We start from the raw sequence: 23285 nt of genomic DNA on the forward strand, positions 1-23285 counted from the left end.
AGAGCTGTGTTTACATATCTAGTATTTGTGTGCATGGGAGAGGAACAGGAAAATGAGTGGTAAATCACCATAACCGCGGCACTGAGCGGTCACTACTGGCATTATTTAATAACTGGTAGTAAAAAAGGCATTGAATTAAGTGGATCAGCAGCATGCATGAACCAATGGGGTCTGGCACACGTTCTTGTGGTGATAGATCGATTATCTGAAGTGACTGGAATGTTCTTATCCCAAACAGGAAACAAGCTCATCATGTGATGCCTGAAAGCGGTGAGCTGTTTCCACGTGACGTGGCAGGATCCACAGCGGTGAGCCGCGGCAGATCCGCATTTTTGCTGTCGGTGATTGGCTGCGGGAAAAAGTCAGTAGCAGAAAAAAAATAAGAGCAGCGGGAAACGGTTGCCATCGAAGCGGCGGGAGGTCTGCCAGCATCAAAACTTTTCCCTTCTTCCTCTTCTTCCTCTCCCCTTCACTTGCTTTTCCTCGTTCTTACCACGCTTTTCCGGGTAGACGATCTTTTTTTCTTTCCCTTGCATCATTTCTTGACCATCCATTCTTTGGTCTGATTTTTCTTCTTCTTTTTCCTTTACTATTATTATCTTGTTCGCATCTGTATAATCTCTTGTCAAGATGTCCGGTGTTACGCCCGTTGCTGTCTACGCCCTGCGCGTCCCCGCCAATGGCGCTCTGATCCCCGCTGTTCCGGAGTTCTCTGCCATGGTCAGTAGCTGAAGTTGAAGCCATTGAGCCCATTGTATTTCTGTTTCTAACCGTTTGCGACAGTTCCGTGTCAGCATGGCTGCCATTGACCCCGATGAGGCTCCCGAGTACGAGGACGGTTTCGACTCCAACAAGCGCCCCCGTGCTACCCTGAAGCTTGTGCGCGCTCCCCCTGGTCTCGACCTCGAGGGCGAGGACGATGATGACGAGGACTGGGAGGACGACGAGGATGAGGATTCCGAGGATGATGAGGAGGTCAACGGTGGTCCCAGCGACAAGGAGAAGGCCCGCAAGCTCAAGCTGGCTGCCGCTCGCAAGGAGCTCGAGGATGCCATGGATGAGGATGATGACGAGGAGGACGACGAGGAGGGCGAGTTCGACCTCAAGGCCGCCATCTCCAAGCTGATCAAGGGCAAGGCCCCCGCCAACGATGATGAGGAGTCTGATGCCGAGTCCGATGAAGGTCTTGAGCTCGACGAGACTGTCATCTGTACCCTGGACCCCGAGAAGGTATGCGAAACTTCCGAATCTTTTTGTGCGAGTATGCGCGCTAACCCCCCATGTAGAACTGCCAGCAGCCTCTCGACATCGTTGTCAACGAGGAGGAGCCCGTCTTCTTCAAGGTTACCGGTACCCACACCATCTACCTGACCGGTAACTATGTCATGCCCACCGACGACCACCACCATGACCATGATGACGAGGAGTCCGATGAGGAGGACTACGACCTTTCTCCCGATGAGGATGAGCTCGACATGGAGGACCTGATCGGCGAGGATGACGAGAGCGATGACCTTGACGACCTGGAGAACCCTCGTATCACCGAGGTCGACAGCGAGGAGGAGGAAGCCCCCAAGCTCGTTGAGTCCAAGGAGACCAAGGGTAAGGGCAAGCGCGCTGCTGAGCCCGAGGAGGCCAAGCCCGAGCCCGCCCTCAGCAAGAAGCAGCAGAAGAAGCTGAAGAAGAACAACGGCGAGGCTGCCCCTGTTGAGGAGAAGAAGGAAGCCAAGGAGGGCAAGGAGGCCAAGAAGGTCCAGTTCGCCAAGAACCTTGAGCAGGGCCCGACTGGCTCCACCCAGCAGAAGCCTGCTGAGAAGTCCACCGGCACCCTGGGTGTCAAGGAGGTCAAGGGCGTCAAGATTGACGACAAGAAGCTGGGTCAGGGTGTCGCCGCCAAGGCTGGTAACACCGTTGCCATGCGCTACATTGGCAAGCTCGAGGACGGCAAGGTCTTCGATGGTAAGTCACGAGTCCTATAATAAGAGCAGACGGTTCTGGTGCTAACTCTCTGTGTAGCCAACAAGAAGGGCAAGCCTTTCACCTTCAAGCTCGGCAAGGGCGAGGTCATCAAGGGTTGGGACATCGGTGTCGCCGGCATGGCTGTCGGTGGTGAGCGCCGCATCAGCATCCCCCCTCACCTCGCCTACGGCAAGCGTGCTCTCCCCGGCATCCCCGCCAACTCCAAGCTGATCTTCGACGTCAAGCTTCTCGAGATCAAATAGATCTGAGCCCCCCTACTAACATCTAGCTGTCTGTGTCTGTTACTCCATTTGGGTTTGCTTCACCGGTGTTTGGGGGTTCGTTCAATCTGACATCAGTCCTGTGATATCCGACTTGTTTTTCTCTTGCACAGCCTTCCGATGCATATTGGCAGGGATGAGGATATTGCAAGCCATCCAACTATCTTTGTCTAATAAAAAGTGTTTGGTTTGATTCATTTGGGTGCCGTCCTTGCTCTTGTAGTGTCTAAGTAGATGATGTTCAAGTAGAGCTTGCTCTGTTCCTGCCCTAAATGTGCAGTCTTCGTCCCGTCGTGCCTGCCGTGGATGAAGCCCTCTGCAGAGTACTCTGCCTTGTAGAATTTCTCACCATCATTCTCATATGTTCGTAAAGATGGTATGCCGACACATGCAGTATCTGAGTCCAACGTTGCTCTCTGGGGATTACCAATACCGCACATATCCCCAATCTCTCATTCATACCACTCTCTTTTGCTAAGATCCATTATAAACCTCTTCAGGAAGCGCATGATTTATTCACTGGCCCGACTCACTCAGTCCCTGGATCCTCCATTGCGATGATCGTCCATCTCATGCCCGACACCGTCTCTTCCACTCTCCGTGGCAGCCCAGCACACCCAGACCTCACCATGGAGACCACCGTGGAACTCTCCGGCAGCGCCTCAACCATCTCAGCCGATGCAGAGTATCAGGTAGCCCAACACAAAAGCAATGGCATCCGGGATCGCATCAAGCAACGGAGCTCTAGAATCCTCTCTTTATTGGGGCTTCGAGGCCCCGGTGGTGGTAGGGCTGTGGATTATGATGAAACAAACATCCGAAGGCTGACTTGGGACCTAGTATTGAAAACAGTGACAACGCGTGAAACTACTGTCCCGCAGAAACCTTCGAGCGATAGCAACCCATCACAGTCTTTTCACTCTCTTCCAATTGACAACCGAGCCCCATCTAGCAGCACCGCCATGGAGGAAGAGGAAGGCCATGAGGGCCTGCTGACTTGCATCACCCACAGCTGTACGACTCCATTGCCTGAGACATTTATGACATCTGTCACTCCGAGGGAGGCAGATTCTCCAGAACAATCAGGCGATACAGCACGAGCACGGAAGTCGGAGACGCCTGAGCTACAGAGCGGTTCAGTAGCCGCGGTCAAACGAAGCAAGTCAACGCCCGCTGTCCTGACTAGTATGGTGTCTACAAAACTGTCCACGACATTCGGTAATCCCACTGTCATTCGTCGCTCGCATCTTCGTTCGCCGCTTAACATAATGCCAGTGCATTATGCAGCTTCCTCACCAGGTTCAAGCAGATTGGTCGAGAGCCCCAATGACAGCTCGAGTCCGTCGACATCTCCCATAAGCAGTGTATCTCCGATGGGTACACAGTCCACTCCTCCCACTTCTGAGGACCCATCACGGGGTTCGAAACAGGCCCTTGGCGGTCCAGCCACAGCTTTGCCACATCCTTCTCCTTCACCCCATTCGGTGGAAGAAGCTTTGAGTTCGACCGAAGTTTCAGGGACGTCGCCGTCGATTGTTACAGTCGAAGCTGCTGCCAATGCCAAGGTTTTCTTCGAGACCTACTTTAACAACGTCTTCTGCGGGACAGACCCCCGATCACAGCGTCGCCAGGAGCTGGAACAATACATGTATGGACTGCCACTGAGTCCCGAAGAACGAGCACGCATCTGGGACAACTGGATCACCCAGGAGCGCCATTACCTCCGCCAATGCCGCGTCCTCAAGAGTCGGTCCCATGGCGGCGGTAGCCATGACACGACTGTGTCTCTCGCTGGATTTGAGGTCATCAAAGTGCTTGGACGGGGTAGCTTTGGGGTAGTGCGCCTTGTGAAGGAAGAGAAAGGAGAGGTTACAAACTACGATGGCGACTCGGAAGATAAGCTCTTGCGCTGGAGAAATGAAGCTACAAACACCCGAGCACATGGACCAGATTCCCTTCGGTCTACGAGTGAGGGAACCAAAAGCAGCCGACGTAGAATCATGACCGGTGTCAAGAAGGATGTCTTTGCGATGAAGGTAATTCGCAAGTCGGCGATGATCCGTAACAGCCAGGAAGGTCACTTGCGAGCCGAAAGAGATTTCCTGGTGGCGTCGGCCAAATCTCGCTGGATTGTACCCTTGATAGCTAGCTTTCAGGATCAGAACCACCTTTACCTCATCATGGACTACATGGTGGGCGGGGATTTCCTCGGCTTGCTGATGCGTCGAAACATGTTGCCCGAAACAGTTGCCCGATGGTACATTGCTGAAATGATTCTCTGCATTGAAGAGGCTCATCGACTGTGCTGGATCCATCGCGATGTCAAGCCGGACAACTTTCTGATCTCGGCCTCGGGCCACTTGAAGATCTCGGACTTTGGTCTGGCCTTTGACGGGCATTGGGCACACGATCAGGTCTACTACAATGACCACCGCCACACCCTCCTCAAGCGGCTCGGGATCCGGGTAGACGGCGATGCCCTTGACCAGACCGAGGCCAAAAGAATGGCGGAGTCTTCCAGTGCGCTGGATCCGGTACCAGTAGACGACGCCGGGTGGACGCCCCCGACTGCTGGTCTCCTAGGATGGCGCGATCGCACACAGAAACGGAGGTTAGCTGGAAGCATCGTAGGGACCAATCAGTATATGGCCCCCGAGGTGGTTCGTGGAGAGCTGTACGACGGGCGATGTGACTGGTGGAGTATTGGCATTATCCTATACGAGGTAAGACATACCCTGTTGCTAAGGAGGCTGCAGATATTGATACCGGCACCAGTGCCTATATGGCTTCACTCCCTTTGCTTCGGATGATCGCCAGAAGACGAAGTTAAAAATCCATGTAAGCACCCTTTCGCTGGTGTGCAGGTGAGGGATGACTGAGTGCTTGAAGCATCATCTCCAAACCCTACATTTCCCAAACCGACCATCCGATAAGCTCATCTCTGCTGAAGCAATCGACTTGATAAACCATCTTCTGCAGGAGAAGGAACACCGCTTGTCCTCCAGCAAGTATCGCGTAAATGACTCCGTCACCTTTCGCCTGGCAGCCAAGCATCCCCTTTACAGTATGGACCCTCGCAATAAAAACTATCGCGGGTTCTATGTATACCCCAATGACGCAACAGACATCAAGAACCATCCCTTTTTTTGCTGCATCAACTGGAATGAAATCCACCAGTCAATGCCCCCGTTCATCCCCAAGGTCAAAGGCTGGGAAGATACCCGGTACTTCGATGACGCGGGATATGAGCATGGTCACGACGAGGCCTCTGCAGCCTCAGACGCAGAACATGCTGAGCCCTCCAGCGAGGCAGACGAGCGAGACGACTGCCACCATAATAGGGGAGACCCGCCTCAATATCAGGATATTGACAGCCTGCTGAGTCCCGTCGCAAGCAAGCCACCCCAAAAAAACCGCCGCAAGGGGAGAGACAAGAAGCGACCCAGGGACAAGTTGCTGCGAGACCGCAAACTACGCATGACGGTCTTGGAGATGCGCAAGAGGGGTGCATTCTTGGGATATACCTATCGCCGACCTCATGCCGTTGCGATGGCATTGGCCCCAGACCGCGGGCGAGGACTGCTGGCACGAGGCCATTTGTCGGAGCTGTACGGATAGAGAGCAGGTGTTCTGATCTCCTCTGATATTCCTGTACCTTGTCATGAATCACGATGTATTCTTCGCACCGTATTCTTGCCTCTCATCGTTACTTTGGCCATGATTTCCTATCCAAACAAAACACACTTGTCTGGCTATGACGTACTATTGATTATCTTGCATGACAGATGCACACGCTATCTTTCACTGCAATGTCCAGTGCTAATGAAAATTTTTATCAAGGGAAAGGAAAGGTATCTTCCATTTTTCATAACTCAGACATCATAGAACACATCCAACCATCCATCCCCGTCGCCTTGAAACTCCAGATGCAAGTGTCAGTCTGTCAAAAGCGACCCTCAATAATCCACCCAATGCAATGATTGCAAGGCGAAGAAAGTAAACAAAGTATGAACTTGAGAAAAGAAGCTGTATTCTAACACCCACATATATGGAAGTGTCGCGTTACCTTGAATGGCGAGAATTAGGCAGACCAGCGAAAACAGACGCAGATGAGAGTCGGTAGGTAGATATGTTGGAGTCGAGAAAAAGGTAGGGTATCACGAGAGAGGGGTGGGGAGATAAAAAAGATATGAATTAGAGCGGTACGAGATGTGGTCTTTCTGCGTACGTGTACGGAGAGGGGGAAGAAGGGGAGTGAAAGAGAAGATTGAGATAGGTATATCGTGGAGGAAGGAGGCGGAATGTTGTATGTTGTGAAAGAATCACAGCGCGGGCGGAGCACCCATCGCGAAGGCGGAATCGGTGACGCGGTCTTCGGGTTTCATGGTACCGTTGAGAAGGGGACAAAGTCTGTAGGCGAGAAGAAATTGGTGAAATTGGTTAGCGCGCTGCTTGTTTGTGATTTTTCCTTTTGCTTTTTGTTGCTGTTCTTAGGTGTGAAATGTGTTTTGGTTTGCGCTTTTGTGTCAAATGCATATGTTGCATGAAAAGATCAATCCTTGCAGTGTGGGGGTGGGAGGAACTGCTGGTAAGTTGGCAGAAGGGGGCATGCTAGATGGGGGAAGTGTAGGATAGGGTAAGGGAATAGTCCTCTGTCTCTTGGGCCATAGTAGTCGGCGGGACCTCGACCTGGGCTGAGAAGGGCTAGCACCAGGAAATTACGAAGCCGAACCTGACAGTACGGGATCCCTGGAAAGGACTACGGGTTCTTGGTAAAGAAGGGGAGGTCGAAATCTGAAGGGTTGTTTGGAAATCCAAAGGAGGGACCTGATTTATGGCATACGCACTTTTTGTTTGTCTTGATATGGCCGACTTGGCCGCAGTTAGCACACTTCCGTTGTGTACCGGCGGATTTGCCGCCATCGGCGGGAGAGTCGCCTGCAGATGCGCGGGCTGCGCCCTTTTGCTTCTCGCGGGCGAAGCGTCGTTCTTTGTTGCGGTTGAGACGGCTGAGTTCGGCTTCCAGGCTGTGGGGGGTTAGTGCGTGAGTTGGTTTTTGGAGGGGATTGGGGGTAGGGGAGGTTGTTAGTAGTTGTTGGTGTGATTTGGACGTACAGCTTCTTGTTACGAGCGTCGATCTCCTTGTCGCCCGTTGGCTGAAGGGACTCAAGTCTACGAAGGTCAGTTAGTCTGATAAATGTCAAAGGTCGATAGGTGTGCTTACTTGGTGGTCAGTGCCTCCACCCGGTGCCGATGCTGGATGTAGTGGCGAATAACCCGGGGATCCCAGATCATTTGTTCCTTCTGGTAGAGCTGACCCTTTTCGTCTCTGAGCGTCCGCATAATGCGCAAAACCTTGCCCTTTTGGTCGGCGGGCATACTCATCCTGCTGAATTGACTCATCGTCTCGTCGTCACGGCGGAAAGGAGCAGGAGTGGGTGCCTCTGATCGTGGGGTCGGCTTGCCGAACTCCTCCTCTTCCTCGCGGTCAATGTCGCTTTCTTCGTCCGAATGTTCGACTGTTGAAGACAGACTGGCCTTCTGGGAATCCCAGATGCGTCGGATGGACGTTTCATATGACTTTTGCTGCCGGGCAACATTGTAACTGTGGCCCCCCAGCTCTTTGAGCCGCTGGGCATCGAGCTTATCTTCCACACTCTCGCCAACCGCCTTGAAGCCGCCCTTCATTGATGTCTTGATGAAACTGAAGCCTTCACCGCGCCCCGTAGGATCACCTTCACCGTGTAGCTTGAGCATTGCTTTGCCCTGCGATGCTAGGAGGAAATTGCGGGTTGCCTTCCAAGGTGCCATCTGTTGCTCGAAGCTCTCCCCTTCCTCGTCGCCATCTCTGTCTTCGTCTTCCCGTTCCTTCTTCTCGCCTTCATTGCCGGTTTTCTCAGCATCATTGCCAAAACCAGTGTCATGCAGATGTTGCTGACCGACCTGCATGGATTCAAGCAGACAAACGTCCTCGGGCTGGACCCATGACCGAATCACGTCCTGCTCCGGCACAGGTTCCATCGGCACCCAGTACTTGGAGTCTTTGTCGTGCTGGAGGAAATCCTTGACTTTTTGTCGATTTTGCATATCGCTGGTTCCTGGGATGTGTGCGGTGACATCGCTGATAGAGAGCCGAAGGTCTGGGCTCTTTTTCAACAGGCGGTATACCAGCATCTTCATCCGGTTCTTGGCCACCGTTGTGACCTTTCGTGAATGGGGACCAGGAATGTCTACCGACGGGAACTGCTGACCAGCAACATAGAGGTTCTCGATGTTACGGATGTAATAATCGCTGCCACCAGAGCCAGTACTGCTACGCACGATCAAGAAGTCGGTCTTCTTGGCTTCGTGCACGAACAATGGGGCACGATACATAGAATTAGATATGGCCGGCGTCACCTCGCCAGGATCCACGTGTCCGAAGATGGAGAAGGGGCTCTTATCCTGAGGGAGGAGAACCGCGGTTTCGCCAATTTCGGCCTTGGGGCGAGTGGGGTCTTCCATGCTCTTTCTCCGGTAGTAATTGATAATCCGATTTGACATACCGAAATTCGACAGCACGAGTGGAACCTCTTCGGAGTATTCCACCAGCAGAACGTTGGAGTTGTCAGCCAAAGAGAGCGACTTTGTAGAGTCGTAAAGTTGCTTGACGTCCTTGCCCTTTTGGTGCTTTCGTTTGATATAAGCTGGGTTTTTAAACCAACAGGTCTGTCCAGGCCGGAAAGAGAGAGCAGGGCGATGGTAAGAACGCGCTTCGGCCTTGGACAGCTCGGTCTTGTAGTAAGGCCATTGCAGACGCAGGGCAGGCATACTGTGCTCCAAGGTAACGTTGCCCAGGGTACTGCGAACCTTGTTCTGATGGTTCTGTTTCAGCATATCGTATGCCTGATCGTTCGAAATGTTGTAACGTGAGGTCAGACGTTTGGTGACACTGGCATCCAACTCGTCCCGCTTGAGAGCACCCAGCGCCTTTGGCTTCTGCGCAGCAGCCTCCGCTCCTCGCTCGTCAAGGAGAATATGAGGATCGTTCATGTCGACGGTCACCTTTTGAGCAATGCGGGAAGTGGCTTGTTGCGGGTCGTCAATCACTGGTACATCAATATGGGACAAGGCGACGATTTCAAGCGGATCTCTTCCAATTTTCCGTTTCTTCGCGGGGCGAGTGGTTTCTAGAAGCCAGTCGTCTTCCATATCAACATCGGCCTCTTTGACCTCCGCCTCCTCAACGTCCATGATGGAGAAGTCATCCCTCACATCCCAGTCCGCGCAGACAACACGAAGGTCATGATGGGTTATACCCCCAGGGAGCACTTCCTCCGTATCTGTGTCCTGATCAAACTCTTCCTTGATCTCCTGTTCCTCCTCCTGGGCCGCCTCCAAGACGGGAACCACGCCGGAATGCTCCGACTCCAGCGAACGTTTGAGCGACTGGCCTCCAGACTTGAACGATCGCTCTTGGTCATGAGCCAATTCGATATTCACCTTGTTAGGGATGACCGGCTTCGGGGGCTTCAGAGGCTGCTTTCCGACAAAGAAGGCCTTCTTGTGGGGGATCAGCTCAAGGAAACGCGGAAGAGCATTCTTGTCGAACATTGGGAACAGCGACTGCAACAGCTCCTCGACATTCTCTGGCGGCGCAGGCACGTTTTCCGGACCATAAGACGACATAGCAAACAGAGCCTGTTGGAGCTTCCAGGCGCGAAGAGAAGCCGGGTCCATATCCTCCGCTGTCGGACTCAAGGCCTCATCTTCCTGCATAGGTTCGTCCTCGTCTTCGTCCATCGGCACGGGTTCGGGCTGCGCGGGCGCGGATTCGACAGGCTCCGGAGCCTCTGCTGGCTTCGCACTCTCACCTTCCTCCTCGAAGAACAAATCTCGTGTTGCGTCGGCATGTTCCGCTGGGGGAGAAGAGGGGCCATCGCCGAATAGGTCGTCCAGTTCATCGCGCGGTGGTTGTTGATTTTCGTCCTCCTGGCCACCGAAGAGATCATCCTCCTCCGCTTCAAACAAGCCTTTATCTGCGTCGTCTTCTTGTTCCCCGAGTCCATTTTCGGCGGGCGGTCCGGTTCGCTCTTCTTCTTCGGGTAGCTCGTCGTCATCGAAATCTTCGTAGTCCACCGCGTCGTCTGCCTTTTCGCCGGGTTCCAAGTCGCGGGAGAGGAAATCGAACGACATGTCGCCTTCCCCGAAGGGACCGTTCATCTGTCGCATCACATTCTCGAAGGCGGTATCCTCCGCGTCGGGCGCGGGGGGCTCGGTTGCGTGAGGCATTTTGATGATGAATTCTGAGATGGAGGATGATGAGGTGAGAGATAGCTGGGAAAGAGAGTAGATATCAGCGCCCGGGAGACAAGGTGGTGAAGACGCGGGGCATCGAGTGGTGAATGTGAGGTGAGATAGAAAGGGCGCGCTTGTGAGATGGCATCGAGACGACCCTGTCTACCAGAGACCTGGACGGGTTAAAGGCGATGAAAAGGATAGCTCGATGAGCTCAACCTCGACTGGCCGAGACTCGGACAAGCAATAATGCTGTCTCTCCTTCGCTCCCGTCGGAGATTCCGGCTGGCTGCTAAGACCAGTCACGCAACACTCCGGCTGTTTTGAGAACGGTTCGTGTCACGAGGTGCACTAGCTGGATTCGGTTAGTGCGATCTGCGGTTCGAGACAGCCCTCGACAACATCAATGATTCTCGCCCTCTACTTCCCTCAATCTGGAGTCCTGCTACTACGCACAAATCTGTCAGTAAACAGAACTTGGATCAAAGTCTCTTTACGTTTCACGTTTGACATTAATTGGCCTATCATCTATTGATTCACCAAACTAAACCCATTGAAGGGTTAAAATATACTTTGCACGTTGCAAATATATGTAGCTTTGAGCTAGTAATTTCAATGTCATTATCTTTCTCGCTGTAGTGCCCGATAACCTTTCGATTGATATGCTAATGGTACTAGAAGTTGTACTTGTAGCAGGGGAGGAAGCTGTAATAAAATGAAAGCATGTTACTTAACTCCGAGCCATTACTACTGTGTGTAGAAGTAGTATACTCTGCCAATTAGGTTGTAACTCACATCATGCATTTATCAAAGCTCAGATGAATGAAGGAATCCGAAGACACTATTTAGGTAGAAGTTGGGAAAGAGAGAGCCGACTACGAAAATAAGCAAAGGTTGAGTGCCCTAACATCCAAATACAAGTTTACAGCATTACTCTGTAGTATAAGGATAGCCGAGCCATGGTTCTATGTAGATGAGAATGCAGGGCTGAGTCATTGAATACTCTCGTGGATAGGGGGATGATCATATACACATTTCTCAGAGAATTTGGCTGGCTGAGATGCAGCACATTGGGCCTACAATCAGAGAACTGATGCTGGTATTTCGTATCTGACTAGCTTCTACAGTTCCCTGCGATCTATCTGAAGCCATATTTCGAAATATTCAAATTCCAATGCTTTCCCATCTTCAATACTAGGACCAGTCCATGATGATGGTTGAGCTTTTTACTCAATGTACCACAAGACTGGAAAAGAAAGCAATCTGGCGGTAGCTGTGAACGGTTGTGGTGGGAGGTCGCGTATAAGTACGACTGAATAGACGATTGGATATAGTAAAGGAGAGAACAGAAAAGAGAGACTGAGGAGAAAACATACAACGAAACATAAACATCTGTAATAGTGGTCCTAGTCCTTAGCCACCGAAGGCATCTAATGATATGCATTTTTACAGGCCTTATTGCCGCTTTCTGGTTACGCTATAAATACACATCACTATCAGAAGACCAGACTTGTAGTATTTCTCTATGAATGTGCCGCAGGAGGCATTGATATTTAATCCTTTGACACCCTTCAGCTGTAGTTGCTAGTTCACTACATTCTTTTAACTTAGCCGCCTGGGTCGGATCATCTTCCCATCCCAGACCGTTTCCCGGACTGAAAGTCGCTCAAGGATAGAAGAATCTTCCGATTGCAGTTTGTGGACTGGTGCTAATATCTCGTCTATATCTGTTTGTTGTTGTGACTGAAATTTCTAACTGGCACACTGCTTATCATCTGTAAGCTAGTAACTTTCCTTAATGAGATCGGAAGCCCTCTCAGCGACAGCATACAGAGTGCTGGTCAAATGGCCGCAGAGCTGGAATGGCAGGACTGATGCATCGACCACACGAAGATTCTTGGTACCATAAACCTTCAACTCGGGACTGACAACGCCACCCTTCTCGCGGGGAAGCATGCTGGTGGTGCCGACGGGGTGGTAGTTTGTTCGGTCTGCGATGAATAGGTAAGTTAGCGACCATGCTGCAGATTTCCGTTTCGGGTGAATGATCAAGGCTTACAGTTTTGCTGAACCCACTTGGTCCAAGTGGCACTGGAAGCATCAGCGGGAAGCACGTCGAGGCCAGGAGTAACTTCCTCTCCTACAAGGCTGTTGAGAGGTGCAGTTCCCAAAGCCTTCCGAATGTATTGCGCCACCGTAATCTGAGCCTCGGCATCCTGGCTGAACATGAAGTAGTTGGGATTGATGGCAGGATAGTCAGAGGCGTTCGCGGATTGGATGTGTACGCTGCCGCGGGAGAAGGGAAGAAGAGGCCAGTACTCAACGGCAAAGGATTGCCCACTGGGAGCGAAGACGATCTCCGTATAGGGGACCTGGGACTTGAAAATCAGGTCGTACTGGTACTCGAAGGCCTCCACGAGGTTAGCCTCCTTAACAGCGCCGTTCGAGGCGTCAGCGACGGTCTTAGCATAGCTAGCAAGCTGGGATTTGACGTAGGAAGCCAAGGCAGTGGCGTTATCGCCGTAGAGCTGGTTCACAGACGGCAGGACGGAGAAGGTTGCCAATCCAGTGAGGGTGTCAACACCTTCCCAGGACAGGGCGTTGTTGGTCTGATCTTGTAGGTTTTCGCCGACCGTGGTGATGTTGACCTTAACGGGGATGTTGTGCTTATTGAGGATGTCGGGGTTTCCGATACCAGACAGCTCGAGCAGGGCAGGGGATCTGAGCGCGCCTGCCGACAGGATGACCTCCTTGTCAGCGTAGATGGTTTCCGTGCCGTAAGCGTTAGTAACTTCAATGCCGACGGCAACAGCCTCTCCTTGGGTGGAGTTGGCCCAGATGACCTTGTTCGCACGAGTATTGGAGATGATCTTCAGGTTCGAGCGGGCTTCATATGGCCAGTAATAAGCCCTGGCAGCATCTTCGCGCACGTTCATCTCCCGGTCCAGGGTGTCAGGGTGGACAGTGAATCCGACCATCTTGCCGCCTTCAGAATCGGGGTTATACTGAACGCCGAGTTTCTCAAAGGTTTGTTCGAGAACTGGGAAGACGCTGCTGTTGGTCATGGAAGTAGGCCAGCCGACCTTCAGAGGGCCGTTCAAACCGTGATAGCTAGCATTGTAGCTGGCACCATGGGCGATCTGGTCCTTAGTAGGCACCTGGAAGCCTTCCGATTTCTTATAATATTGAAACAAGTTCTTCCAGTTCCAACCCTCGTTCCCGAGCACTTCCCAATTGTCAATTTGTACGTCTTCGGCCCGAGTATAGGACATTCCTATTGTAGGAGATTTAGTCAATACCAAAGTATCTACCATGTGTTTGTAAGAAAAAGAAAGAATGACTTACCATTGATTGTGCTTGTACCTCCAAGTGCCTTTCCGGCACGGATAGTCTGCTGCAAGCCTCCCGCATAGGTCTGGTTCTCGGTTTGGTAGGCCCAGTCGACATCCGTCCCGAATGCCGTGCTGTAGCCCATGACATTAGACACATTGAAGTTGTTCAATGCTGATTCACCAGCCTCAATGACGGCAACAGTGACATTCTTCAATTCTGAGAGTCTGTTTGCAACAACCAAACCACTGGTGCCTCCGCCGACGATGACAAAATCATAGTGAGGGGATGAGCCGGTATGACTTTTGGCGGCTGCGCCTAACGAGAAGGCCGCGAGAGCAAGTGAGGAAAGAAGCATCTTGGTGATAGATGCAGGAGGGTTTGGAAGTTATTGAATGTCTCCCCGATGATTCAACTTGATGAACAACTTTACGATCAGAGACAAACCCTGTCTCTTTATACAGGCATTGAGGAGGGCTACATGTCTACCACCTATAGAGAGACTTCTAGAAAAAGCCCTCAAAAAATCCTAATGCTAGAACCTTGACCCACCCACTGTAATGCCGTTAGACACTTGAAGCCCTAGCCACAGCCAGAGTTTCTTCGCTTCAGCAAATGTCAGTGATCGGTCATGATTATCAAACAGCGGGATTCAAGGGTCTTTGGGCCTCGCCACGCGGGAAGCTCCATATCAAAGTGGATACTCTGGTTATAACCAGCCAACCCGGAAGGACGGGGTCCTGGAATACGGATTTGTAATAGACTGATTAATCCTTAAACCAAGAATTATAATCGTGGTTCTCTAATTCCGCGCCTCGGACGTGCCGCAGACCGAAATGAGGCGTTTGTTTGCATGTACGGCAAACCGATTTCAAAGCGCTATTGCCGGAGTGAAACCGAATCTAAATCCGGCTTTCCGAAGCGGCATCCCGATAGCAATTCCGATCAGAGAGCACCTGTCGGCCCACTTCGTATCTCATGAAATGTCATTCGGTTCGCTTCCGCTATATTCTCCGCCAGGGAACTACTTGAGGGATTTATCTGTTCTTACAACGGTCCATGAAACGAGGGAGTTCAGAGCTAGATCATTTTAGTGTAAGCGTGCCTTTCGTACCTTGGTGGCTGGAGCAACGCCGGTAATTGCTATCATTATAGCCTCTTTGTCAGCCATGACTACTTCTACAATGAACTAGGGGTCGCATGGGATAGAGAGAGAAAGACAACAAATTCATTCTCGTTAATTTTCGACTAAGACCGCAAACGTCCTACAGGCTAGTTCAATAGTAGATCCGCCGCCTTTTCTGCCACTGCATAAAGGATAGCCTGATAGTGCGCCGCCAGAGGCACAGGCAGCACACTAGCATCCGCAACTCGCAGTCCTTTCACGACCTTCACTCGCAGTTGAGTGTCCACGACCTTACCCATGGACGCCGAGCCACCTGGGTGAAAGAATGTGATCGCACCACTCTTGATGTTGCTGTCGATTTCCTCATCGGTGGACTCGAGTGTGATGGGTTCACTGCCCGGTCTGGGTACTTCATGCTCCACCATATCTTGACCCTCCGGCGTTTTTAGGATGAGCTTGGCCACTCTCCGGATTCCGTCTCGGAAAATCGCTCGGTCCACTTCCTTGGAACAATAGTTGGGATCAATGACGGGTGCACTTTCCGGATTTGCATTAGCCAGAGTGATCTGGCCTCGTGCTGTAGGGGCCATCAAGAGGACAGCCGTGCTGATGTGCGTGCCATCCATGGCTGTTTCAAAGCCAGTTACGGCGCGACTCATCGGTGCGTAAATGACCAGAACCTCAGTGTGCGCAAAGCCCGCCTCAAAGTATGGGTGATCTTCGGGTGGATTCTGCCCGTCGTCTGCTTTGAACGCCTTGATCAACTCCTCTGCAGGAGTCTGTAGCGTCACGTTCCAATCATAAGGTACCCCCATGCCATACGCTGGACTATCCCAAAGGGGCGTTCCCATAGAGAGCCCCTGTTCAGGGTGACGCAGTTTCCACCATTGGGGGAAGCACATGTGATCATGGAAGTTACGACCCACTTCTGGGGCATCCACAAGCTGTAAGATGTTGTGTTTCGCCAACTCTTCTGCAGGTCCGATTCCAGAGAGCATGAGAACCTGCGGGGTGCGGTACGCTCCAGCAGAGATAATCACTTCTCTTGTGGCATGGTATTCTTGTCCATCGACGACTTGAACTCCTGTCGCGACCTGCTCACCGTCTTGGTCTCTGAGAACCACCTTTGCGACCAGAGTATCGGTAACAATGGTAATGCCTGGACGCCCGGACAATCCGTACGCCTCACTGGCAAGCTGACGTTGTCCTTCACGCCAGTTCTCTCCAAAGTGAGCTAGGCCGAGCGGGCTTCCAGCGTTGGCATCAGGGTTGAACTTGACGCCGAGACGTTCCCATGCAGAGCGAACAGGCTCTTTGAGGGGATACTTCCGGTCCGGGCTGGTGAGCTCGACAATAGTATTGGTGATGGGGCCGCTGGTACCGTGAATAGCCTGATCAACATTGGGATCGTAGTGTGTCTCGACGCGCTTGAAGTAAGGAAGTAGACCTTCGTAGCTCCAGCTAGAGTCCCCGACAAGCTTTGCCCAGAGGTTGTAGTCGGCAGCGTTTCCGCGGGTCCAGGTCCCGTAGTTTATCGCCGTGCCTCCACCCAGTGCCTTTCCGGCCGCGTTGTAGCATTCGCGATTGTTAAGATGTTTCTGTGGCACTGTGGTGTAGTCCCAGTCTAGAGGCGAGTGATGAGCACCGAAGCATGCCAATGGAGTGCTGGTGAGAGGATGATCGACCACGTTAGGTCCGGCTTCAACAATCAAGATCCTCAGTGACTCGTCTTTCTCAGCCAACCGACCAGCCAGTGCACAGCCCGTCAGACCTCCACCGACGATGATATAATCGAAAGAGTCAGACATGATGAATGTCTAGGAATCGATGATTATGTGGGATCGCGAATAAGAGAGTCATAAGAATGGGAAGGTCGGGCTGTTGACAATTAACAGGAGGGTGCGGGGCTTATGGAGGTATTTAACTGCTCATCTCACGCAAGGCTGACCAGGCCAGCAAAGCCATGACAGCTACGGAAGGTCGTAAGAGGACATTCCGTCTAGTCTTCAACGTAGTACAATTCCAAAATAATCTCAGAGAATTAATTGGTTCTCATACTGCGGTAAACCCCTCTTAGTTGGCAGTCATCAAACAATCTACAAGGAATAGACAAAGAGACGCGACCGCACCAGCTCTAAGCCTGGCGCATTAGCCTGCAGTAGCACTTATTGAACCCTGACTGCTATACCCTATCACCGCTTATGGAAACCGGGCTTTTGCACTAGCATGCATTAACACAGGGCAGTCAAAAAGCCATGTTACTTGGATTAAAAGAGACTTAGAGGTGCTTTTTCCTGTCACAAGAGGGGACCTAGTAAGCGTTACACCCAATTATCGAAAAGGCTTATCCCAACAGCAGGCCGTACATCATGCCAGCTGGCAACGAACGCCGTCGAGCATCCTGCCAACTGCAGCTATCCGCGAGGCTAGCTGTATGAGATCAACTATTTATTCCCCCGTCCTTGGCCTTTCGTACGAATCATTACCCTTCCCCAAGCAACCGTGTAAGTGAACGAATACGGCGTCAGGGCCTTTCCGGGATTCGTAAATAGAGTGTTATAATAGCCGACGTACGTAAAAAAATCTGGAGGTTTGCTGAATTTCATATGCAGCCCATCAAAGCGAAAGCTCGACACCTAGAAAATGAGCCTAAAAGAGAATATAAGCTGTGCACACATTTGAACGAGTGTATGCCTCATAGGGATATGCTTTGGTATATAATAGCCACCGAATTACGTGGGACTCGACCCATGGAAGACTGGAAGTCAGGACACGTATTCCTGTCTTTCCCCTATAGCCCATACGGTCACCGCTGGTGCTTCATCTGTCTTGTCTGCTTCATCTGTATTTAGGTAGGCTGATGAGTATGTTGTGTAGGTACTGCGACATCTGTTATCTGCCCTGTGATCTTCACGATACTGGGTGAGCAAGAGAAGGGGAGATGAAGGCGCGGCATCCCACGGGTCGTGCGGGTGAATGATTAATTATTTAACTCCTAGAGAGGATCAACATTGTCTATTGAATGAGGAGCCACTGGCTTACGGGAGGCTATTGCGATGCAACTATCATGCATGAGGACCCCTCTGCTGCGGCGCGTATTGCAGCCATGTGGTTGGCGGATGCAACGACGAGGCTCAGGTCACAGTCTCCTACCCCCAACAATCAGAATGGATAACTGTCGGCTTCTTAAGAATAAAATATCATGCTTTGAGTATTTGATATAGGGTGGGCTTGCTTAATCGTTAGCACCGAGGCCAAATGCGCCCCCAAAGCCGTGACGATTTTATAATCGCGATCATTTGCGCTCTTCCCTTAGAGGCAAACGCCGTCGAAGCGCTTTTCGACGAAACGTATGATCGACTCTGCAAGCACTATAGAAAGCAGCAGGGAGATGCAAATTGGTATGTTAACGGACGGGTCGGCAAGCACAATGTCGTGCTATGCTATATGCCCGGAATGGGCAAAACTAGCGCGGCGAGTGTCGCCTTGAGCCTGAGAATAAGCTACACGGGCGTTCAACTTGCTCTGGTTGTTGGTATATGCGGAGGCGCTCCGAAATCTTCGAAAAGTCAGGATATCTTCCTCGGTGACGTTGTCGTCAGTGACAGTCTCGTTACATACGAATTTGGTGGAGAGCACTCGGTCCATGACAGGCCTGGAAGGCCCAATCGCGAGATTCGAACCCTACTTGGTCGCTTGGGAACACCCTCTGCTCGGGCTGCTCTTCAGTCTCAGTTGTTACACTATCTTGAGGTTCTCAACCACACCGAGAAAAGGTGGAACCACCCTGGCATTGATGATGTCCTTTTTGAAAGTTCTCATCTTCACAAACATCGCGAGCATGACCCTGATCTAGATTGCTGCTGCTTGAAAGGTAGCTCGCTAGATGACATCTGCGAAGATGCATTGGAAAGTGATTGTTATTCTCTCGGCTGTGGCAAGGGCACTGTAATGCGTATTCGCAATCCTTCTGAAGCGAACAAGGTTTCTATTCATGTTGGGCCAGTCGCCTCCGCCAATACAGTAATGAAGTCTGGCAAGCACCGTGATAATATCATCAAAAGAGACAAGGTCATTGGCTTCGAGATGGAGGGAGCAGGGGTGTGGGAATGTCTGCCATCGCTCATAATCAAAGGTGTGTGCGATTATGCGGATAGTCACAAAAGCAAGTTATGGCAAGCCTACGCTGCAGCGACTGCTGCCTCGACCGCAAAGGCTTTCCTAGAACACTGGACACCCCAGGCACAGGAAAGTGAGTAAACTGAGGAGCTCCTGGTTGTGCTTCGTACTTACTGACTTTCTCGTTCCATAGGCCTTTTGGACACCAGTAATACTCACCACTTCATGGTCCCGTTTACACGAAATCCACGCTTTTTGGGCCGCACAGATGAGGTCGAACATTTATGGAGCTTACTTACAGCATCGGAAGGACCAAGACGACTCGCTGTTACTGGATTAGGAGGCATCGGTAAGACGCAATTAGCGCTGGAGCTGGCCTATCTTATGCACGAACATGATGCTGAATGCTCAGTATTCTGGATACCAAGCACCAGTGACGAAGCTATCGATCAAGCTTGTATAGCCATTGCGCAACAGCTGGGGATCCAGTATATCAAGCCAGAAGAGGTGAAGGATCGACTCAAAGAATACCTATGCCAGGCGGGCGAGGAGTGGGTATTGATCTTCGATGGCGCCGATGACATGGACATGTGGATGAACGGCAGCGGTACAACTGCACCTCTCAAGGAACTCCTTCCTTCCAACAGGCACGGTCGTATTATCTTCACTACTCGCAACCGGAAATTAGCCGTGAAGCTTGCATCGCATGATGTGATACATGTGGGAGATCTCGATGAAGCGGCCGGAGTGGGACTACTGGAGAAGTCCTTGATCCAACAAGACCTAGTCGAAGATAAAGACGCCGCGACCTATCTCGTCAAACAATTAGCCTTCCTTCCACAGGCTATTACACAAGCCGCGGCATACATGAACGAAAATGAGATAGGAGTATATGACTATCTGATGCTTCTCCATGAGCAGGAAGAAGACGTTGTGGAGCTTCTGAGTGAAGATTTTCAGGCCGATGGGCGCTACGAGACTTCCGTCAATCCAATAGTCCTGACTTGGTTTGCCTCGTTTCGTCAAATCGAGAGACTCGATCCGCTTGCTTCCGAGTACCTCTCACTATTGGCCTGTCTCGGCCAGCAAAGTATACCGGAATCGTTTCTTCCACGACCAGTGTCGAGAAGAAAGATGGTTGAAGCCCTTGGGCTTCTAAAAGCCTATTCATTCATTACTATCCGACCAAGTGATAAGTGCATAGCCATGCATCGTCTGGTGCATCTAGCAGCTCGGCAGTGGTTGAGGAGTCAGGACCTCATGGAACTTTACACGCACAAGGCAGCAGAACGGCTGGGTGAGGTTCTGAATGATGACGATATCAACGAGAAACATCGGAGACTATACGTACAACATGCTGAATTCCTACTTCATGAACTTCATGTTATGGCAGTCCACGCGCAGTGGAACATACGTGTCAGCTCGGGTGGTGATAAGAGTGGAGCAGAGGAAGAGGGACTGCGTTTGCAGGGGACGAATACATTGTCCCATAGCCTGGGGACATGAGATCCGAGATGCATGTAGCATACAGATGGTACTGCATTAGCATAGCCAAAGCCAGCAAACTGGCGAAATCGGAAAGAGAATGGGGCATGACATAGATACTGGGAACGGTACTGTACAATTAACGGCATCCGAGGACCCCAAGCAATGTTGGGAAGATTGTCCGATAGAAGAATAGAATGGGACAGAAGTATGAGCAAAAGAAGAGAAAGAAAAGGATATCAATGTGAGCATCATTATTCAAGATTAAAGCCACCATAATAAACACACAACGCCTTGCTAGCACCCTCCATGCAATAATGCATAACCACTGACTTTTGACCCTCCTTGACAACCTTGGCCATCTGCTTGACGTCCGATGTCCGAGGAAGATACAGAACCATGTGTTCTGTAAACATGGAGTACTCTTTGTATAGTTTTGCGAGGGAGTACGGCTCCATAGTACTCAGGTTGAACACCGTGTCAGAGCGATACCCGGGGCCTATAACAGATCAGCTGGCTCCCAAGACGCCTATAAGGTTGAAAAGAAAATATGGGCACATACCTCCCCATGGCGGACTAGCAAACAAGACACTATACGGTGCTAGATCCTTCAGCTGATTCTTGATAATTTCGAAACAATCACCCTCAAACCAGGTGATCTTGTCCGCGACGCCGTAAATCTTGGCGTTGTGTTTAGCGCACTGCAGGACAGCGGGATTCTTCTCGATAGCGTAGACGCGCTTCCATCTACCGGACAGCGCGAAAGCGATGGAGTTGCCGCCCGCGCCGGCGAATGCATCTACCAGGATGCTGCGTCCTGCGGGGGCGGACTGGGCCATATGTTCTGCGATTTTGCTGCATTGATGTGTTAGTTGCCTAGCTCCTATTGATGGAGAAGAGAAGACGCACTTTGCCACTGGCTCAGGTGTTACACCAAACCAGGCATCATCTGTCAACCAGACTCCCTCATCATACTTGGAGAAGATCTTGTAGCGTTGCGCCCAGTAGCTGTTCCGCAGTGTTAGTCGATTTCGGTTCCGCAGCGTATGGACGAGGGATGATGATATTACTTCTGAATATCCCACGGCACCTCGCCAAGATCATTATAATGATGTACCTCTGGAGGAGGAACCTCCACGGTAGGGTCCCGAGCCATGATCGCAGTATAAATGGAAGTTGATCAAGGACTGAAGCTGAAGGCGGAGCGCAATCGCATCGCGACGATATCAGCCATTGCGATAAGCGATAACCGGTGTTTGCAATGTTTGCACTTCCGGGCAGCTCTCCACGTTGCGCATCTGGCTTTCCTCCGCACTGCCCAATGCTCCCATCCTCTCTCCCCACAAACATATACCCCCCTCCTTCGCAGCAGACATGTTCGGGGCTCTGAATCGGTTTATTGGCTTGGATGCCGAGCCTACCCGACAGGCGCGGGCCCAAAGCACCAGTGATAACGCGTTTGGCTTCCAGGTCCTCCGCAACAAGGATGCGGAGCTCCCTCTGGAGCCGTGGTTCGATTTCATTGTCGGGATTAATGGGCGGTTAATAGTGAGTCGACACGACTCCTCAGACAGAGCTGTCTCTATGCGTGGGCTGAACTAACTACCTTATCAGGAGGACCCAGACCCCAACCTCTTCGCTACGGAAGTGCGCAACTGCGCCGGATCCAGCGTGACCTTTGAAGTCTGGAGTGCCAAGGTACAAACACACCCAATAACCTCCTTTACGATATGCTAATACCATCATGAAGGGCCAAAAAACACACACCGTCTCCATCCCTGTCCCCGCATCCAACCCCGATCTGGGCCTGGCGCTCCAACTGGCCCCCCTCTCCTCCACCCAAAATATCTGGCACGTCCTGTCGATTCCATCTCCACTCAGCCCCGCCTACCGCGCAGGTCTCCTTCCACACTCCGACTACATCATCGGCACTCCGAGCGGGACATTACGCGGGGAGTCAGCACTCGGGGAACTCGTCGAAGACCACTTGAACCGTACACTAGTCCTATGGGTATACAACAGCGAGTTTGACGTGGTGCGCGAGGTCGAGCTGGTGCCGACACGGGGTTGGGGAGGGGAAGGAGCGCTCGGTGCGGAATTGGGCTTCGGAGCACTACACCGGTTGCCGGTTGGGTTGGGCGAGGAAGTCGAGGGACCCGGTGAGGTCGTCTTCGAGACGCGGGATGACGGCTCATCCGCGCCGGTAGTGGAAGCTCTGGGTCAGGGACCCCCGCCATCTGGGCATTTCCTCGTCCCGGCGAATATGACCTCTCCTCCGCCGTTGTCGGGACCTCCGAGAAATCTGGCGGCGTCACCCGCTAGTCACTCGTCTGCGGGTCGTCGGCATAAGACGCGTCATACCGGGTCAGCTGCGGCTGTGTCGTTTGATGACTACTTTGCGGAGGGCGAGCAGAAGAGCAAGGAGCAGGACTTTGCGCCGTCCCGCAGGGGAACGCCGCTACCGCCTCCGCCCAAGGCTGGGGTGCGGTCACCGCCTAGCTCGGGCAGTCCGGCGCCAGCGGCTGCCCAATAGACTAGGGCTAAGAGATCAATTGTGTACAGTAGTCATGAAGATCGGTTATTATGATGGCCTAATAAATCCTGTTATGCATTATTACCCAGTAATTAGGCCACTATTGCACTGCTGCATCAGGAAAGCGATATCTAGTGATTTCTCATTCCCAATTCCGATCAAGGCGTGACTTAGC

General features: G+C 51.8%; 7 protein-coding genes across 7 annotated transcripts; 3 read left to right on the forward strand and 4 right to left on the reverse strand.

Annotated features, from left to right (window-relative positions):
* Nucleotides 1–533: 533 nt before the first annotated feature.
* On the forward strand, nt 534–6063 carry BO85DRAFT_470572 (kinase-like protein; the record flags this gene model as incomplete). Its single annotated transcript, XM_025662406.1, has 8 exons — nt 534–720; nt 784–1230; nt 1287–1959; nt 2017–2198; nt 2876–4963; nt 5016–5078; nt 5130–5745; nt 6026–6063. Exons 1-8 carry the CDS (start codon nt 631–633, stop codon nt 6061–6063), a joined length of 4197 nt encoding a protein of 1398 aa, XP_025513154.1. The 5' UTR covers nt 534–630.
* Nucleotides 6064–6556: 493 nt separating this feature from the next.
* Nucleotides 6557–10736, reverse strand: BO85DRAFT_451574 (DUF3591 domain-containing protein). The gene is made up of 3 exons (XM_025660618.1): nt 7465–10736; nt 7356–7412; nt 6557–7267 (listed from the first exon to the last, which is right to left on the reverse strand). Exons 1-3 carry the CDS (start codon nt 10509–10511, stop codon nt 7000–7002), a joined length of 3372 nt encoding a protein of 1123 aa, XP_025513155.1. The 5' UTR covers nt 10512–10736; the 3' UTR covers nt 6557–6999.
* A 1563-nt stretch (nt 10737–12299) lies between these two features.
* BO85DRAFT_490325 (GMC family oxidoreductase) lies at nt 12300–14205 on the reverse strand (the record flags this gene model as incomplete). Its single annotated transcript, XM_025663656.1, has 3 exons — nt 12300–12508; nt 12577–13791; nt 13863–14205. The coding sequence occupies 3 exons, from the start codon at nt 14203–14205 to the stop codon at nt 12300–12302; spliced, it is 1767 nt and encodes a 588-aa protein (XP_025513156.1).
* Nucleotides 14206–15059: 854 nt separating this feature from the next.
* On the reverse strand, nt 15060–16873 carry BO85DRAFT_402153 (GMC family oxidoreductase). The gene has a single exon (XM_025657179.1). The coding sequence runs from the start codon at nt 16779–16781 to the stop codon at nt 15120–15122; it is 1662 nt and encodes a 553-aa protein (XP_025513157.1). The 5' UTR covers nt 16782–16873; the 3' UTR covers nt 15060–15119.
* A 1294-nt stretch (nt 16874–18167) lies between these two features.
* On the forward strand, nt 18168–20598 carry BO85DRAFT_498986 (kinesin light chain; the record flags this gene model as incomplete). Its single annotated transcript, XM_025664045.1, has 2 exons — nt 18168–19229; nt 19302–20598. The coding sequence occupies exons 1-2, from the start codon at nt 18232–18234 to the stop codon at nt 20596–20598; spliced, it is 2295 nt and encodes a 764-aa protein (XP_025513158.1). The 5' UTR covers nt 18168–18231.
* On the reverse strand, nt 20530–21753 carry BO85DRAFT_470575 (RNA methyltransferase). Its single transcript, XM_025662407.1, has 4 exons — nt 21648–21753; nt 21487–21585; nt 21140–21432; nt 20530–21076 (listed from the first exon to the last, which is right to left on the reverse strand). The coding sequence occupies exons 1-4, from the start codon at nt 21731–21733 to the stop codon at nt 20832–20834; spliced, it is 723 nt and encodes a 240-aa protein (XP_025513159.1). The 5' UTR covers nt 21734–21753; the 3' UTR covers nt 20530–20831.
* A 112-nt stretch (nt 21754–21865) lies between these two features.
* Nucleotides 21866–23190, forward strand: BO85DRAFT_470576 (putative Golgi reassembly stacking protein). The gene is made up of 3 exons (XM_025662408.1): nt 21866–22125; nt 22192–22275; nt 22328–23190. Exons 1-3 carry the CDS (start codon nt 21952–21954, stop codon nt 23108–23110), a joined length of 1041 nt encoding a protein of 346 aa, XP_025513160.1. The 5' UTR covers nt 21866–21951; the 3' UTR covers nt 23111–23190.
* The last annotated feature ends 95 nt before the right edge of the window (nt 23191–23285 follow it).

Source organism: Aspergillus piperis (genome assembly GCF_003184755.1).
Source record: "Aspergillus piperis CBS 112811 unplaced genomic scaffold BO85scaffold_16, whole genome shotgun sequence".
NCBI classification, from domain to species: Eukaryota; Fungi; Ascomycota; class Eurotiomycetes; order Eurotiales; family Aspergillaceae; genus Aspergillus; species Aspergillus piperis.

What these genes read in the sequence shown, in the direction of transcription:
- BO85DRAFT_451574 (XM_025660618.1), bottom strand. Translation starts at nt 10,511, where the DNA reads ATGCCTCACGCAACCGAGCCCCCCGCGCCCGACGCGGAGGATACCGCC. An exon ending in GTGGAGGCACTGACCACCAA is followed by an intron (nt 7,413 to 7,464) that starts GTAAGCACACCT and finishes TGACCTTCGTAG; the next exon opens with ACTTGAGTCCCTTCAGCCAA. An exon ending in GACGCTCGTAACAAGAAGCT is followed by an intron (nt 7,268 to 7,355) that starts GTACGTCCAAAT and finishes AACCCCCCACAG; the next exon opens with CCTGGAAGCCGAACTCAGCC.
- BO85DRAFT_402153 (XM_025657179.1), bottom strand. Translation starts at nt 16,781, where the DNA reads ATGTCTGACTCTTTCGATTATATCATCGTCGGTGGAGGTCTGACGGGC.
- BO85DRAFT_470575 (XM_025662407.1), bottom strand. Translation starts at nt 21,733, where the DNA reads ATGGCTCGGGACCCTACCGTGGAGGTTCCTCCTCCAGAGGTACATCAT. An exon ending in GTGCCGTGGGATATTCAGAA is followed by an intron (nt 21,586 to 21,647) that starts GTAATATCATCA and finishes ACTGCGGAACAG; the next exon opens with CTACTGGGCGCAACGCTACA. An exon ending in ACACCTGAGCCAGTGGCAAA is followed by an intron (nt 21,433 to 21,486) that starts GTGCGTCTTCTC and finishes ACATCAATGCAG; the next exon opens with CAAAATCGCAGAACATATGG.
- BO85DRAFT_470576 (XM_025662408.1), top strand. Translation starts at nt 21,952, where the DNA reads ATGTTCGGGGCTCTGAATCGGTTTATTGGCTTGGATGCCGAGCCTACC. An exon ending in GGATTAATGGGCGGTTAATA is followed by an intron (nt 22,126 to 22,191) that starts GTGAGTCGACAC and finishes CTACCTTATCAG; the next exon opens with GAGGACCCAGACCCCAACCT. An exon ending in TTGAAGTCTGGAGTGCCAAG is followed by an intron (nt 22,276 to 22,327) that starts GTACAAACACAC and finishes ACCATCATGAAG; the next exon opens with GGCCAAAAAACACACACCGT.